The following is a 2,002-nucleotide window of genomic DNA, read 5'->3' on the forward strand; positions in this document are numbered from 1 at the left end:
ATAAATTGAAAATAAATATATTAAAAAAAGTATTTTAATATATATATATATATATATATATTAAAATAAAAACAAGTCTTTTTAAAAATAAAAATTGACAATTATATGTAGCACAGATACGGATACAAACACTGACACGACACAGATAAGGACACGGAGATACGTATAATCTATAGAATGTAAGATACGGGGACACAAATCTATATATTATATAATTTTGAATTATATAAATTGAAAATAAATATTGATGTGCAAAAATATGTTTCAGATTCTTTTGGAAGCAGGAAGATATTTTTTTCATGACTGGTTCAAAAAAAATTGTTCCTTATTTTTATAATCATAATAAAAATTTATAAAATAAATTTGAGTTTTTAAAAAATTATTGTATTTATACCTTTTAAAATTGTGTTAGAACTGTGTTAGAATTTTTAAAAATCCAACAATTATTTTTTGAATTGAACACTTCATCGATAAGTGTGCTACGAGTGTCGTACGCCATTTAAGAGAAATGTCTGAGCTTCATCTACTTTCCATATCCTTGTTTTGCTTTTGTGATTATGAAACAGTTAGATTTTACGTTTGTTTTAAGCTTTTTCTGTAACAGCATACGTTAGTTTTAAACGTTGTGACATTAATTATTTTTTTTTCCAGTTTTCATCACATTAAATATATATACATACATTAAATTAATACATTAAATTATATAGCATAATTTTCTCAAAATTTTGAATATGTCTTATTACTGTACTCATCTATTCGTTTTAATATAATTAAGAATTGACTTCGCTTCGCTTGTACTTTTACTAATTAGTTTGCCCTAAGAAAATTAGAACTTTAATTAATTTTTTTAATAAATTATGTAATAAACAAAACCAGGTTTCATAAAATCATAGCTTATTTCGATTAAATTTATTTAGGATTAAGCTCAAGAACATTAATTAAACACAAATGATTCATCGTAATTCAATGTAAAATAAACTCTATGAAAAAAAGATGAATTGAAGATACGAAAGGCACATGAAAAACTATTCATTAATTATCGGTTTTAACATAACCTTTTCTTTCACGCAAGCTCAAAAACAATCTTATTTTCGACAAAAAAGATAACAACTTCGAAACATAATCCACCATTAATTAATGTCTCATCTCCTCCTCAGGGCTTGTCTTTTATAATTCTGAAAAAGAAGAAGAAGAAGAAAAAGAAAAGAAAGAAAAAATAATGTCAGAAAAATAAATGAATGAGTAGTATTAACATGGAGAATATACATAGAAAAAAAGAAATCTCACTTCTCGCAATCGAAATCCTTGGAGATGGGATAATCGACATTAATATTACAAACTTTAGGAAGTTTATTGGCTCTGTCAACATCTAGGTTAGGAATGTGAGAGGCTTCTTTCTTAAGGCACTTACATGCAGCACATTTTTCTTTTTTTGTAGGTGTTGAAGCTATCAATTTATTCAACCCTTGGCAGCAAGGAGTTGAAGGGGTACTTGTTTTCTTGGTGAGATAATCTAAGCATGGCGTCACTAAGGATTTTGTCTGCTCACAAGTCAGGGCCTTTGGTGGCTTTGTGGCTGCAACTGTGAGAGCTAACACAACTACCAAACTCAAAAATGGTACAAACACACTCTTCATTTTTGCTACAATGGTTTATCTCAATCACTCACTGGTGCTTTTGATTTTGGATGGATGAAACACTGTGAAAGTCTTACATTTATAGCCAATAGCCACATGCATGATACATTATGAGCTTTCATCATGTGACTATTAATTATGACTATTAATCACCTTTTGTTTTTTTTTTCTTTTTCTTGGAACATGGTCCATAAAATATGAAAAAAATTAATTTTTTTCAACGGTTTTGATGTGTTATTGCGAATATATAGTGACTTTTTTTTATCTCTTTCTTCACTACAAGAAAATCATTGAATAAAAACTAATCTTAGAGATTAAAATAATTAGTTTCTATTTCATTAAATTAGAAATTATTTTATAAACTA

At 27.1% G+C, this 2,002-nt stretch overlaps 1 protein-coding gene across 1 annotated transcript; it reads right to left on the minus strand.

Annotated features, from left to right (window-relative positions):
• Positions 1-998: 998 nt before the first annotated feature.
• On the minus strand, positions 999-1,688 carry LOC150025654 (non-specific lipid-transfer protein A-like). Its single transcript, XM_090294486.1, has 2 exons — positions 1,288-1,688; positions 999-1,175 (listed from the first exon to the last, which is right to left on the minus strand). The coding sequence occupies exons 1-2, from the start codon at positions 1,635-1,637 to the stop codon at positions 1,154-1,156; spliced, it is 372 nt and encodes a 123-aa protein (XP_090150612.1). The 5' UTR covers positions 1,638-1,688; the 3' UTR covers positions 999-1,153.
• Positions 1,689-2,002: the final 314 nt, after the last annotated feature.

This window comes from Phaseolus vulgaris, chromosome 8 (assembly GCF_051622355.1).
Source record: "Phaseolus vulgaris cultivar YP4 chromosome 8, ASM5162235v1, whole genome shotgun sequence".
Taxonomy (NCBI): Eukaryota; Viridiplantae; Streptophyta; class Magnoliopsida; order Fabales; family Fabaceae; genus Phaseolus; species Phaseolus vulgaris.

Excerpts from the sequence above, each read along its gene's own strand:
- LOC150025654 (XM_090294486.1), bottom strand. The coding sequence starts at position 1,637 with ATGAAGAGTGTGTTTGTACCATTTTTGAGTTTGGTAGTTGTGTTAGCT. Across the intron at positions 1,176-1,287 it reads AAGGATTTCGATTGCGAGAA|AATTATAAAAGACAAGCCCT; the intron begins GTGAGATTTCTT and ends CTTCTTTTTCAG.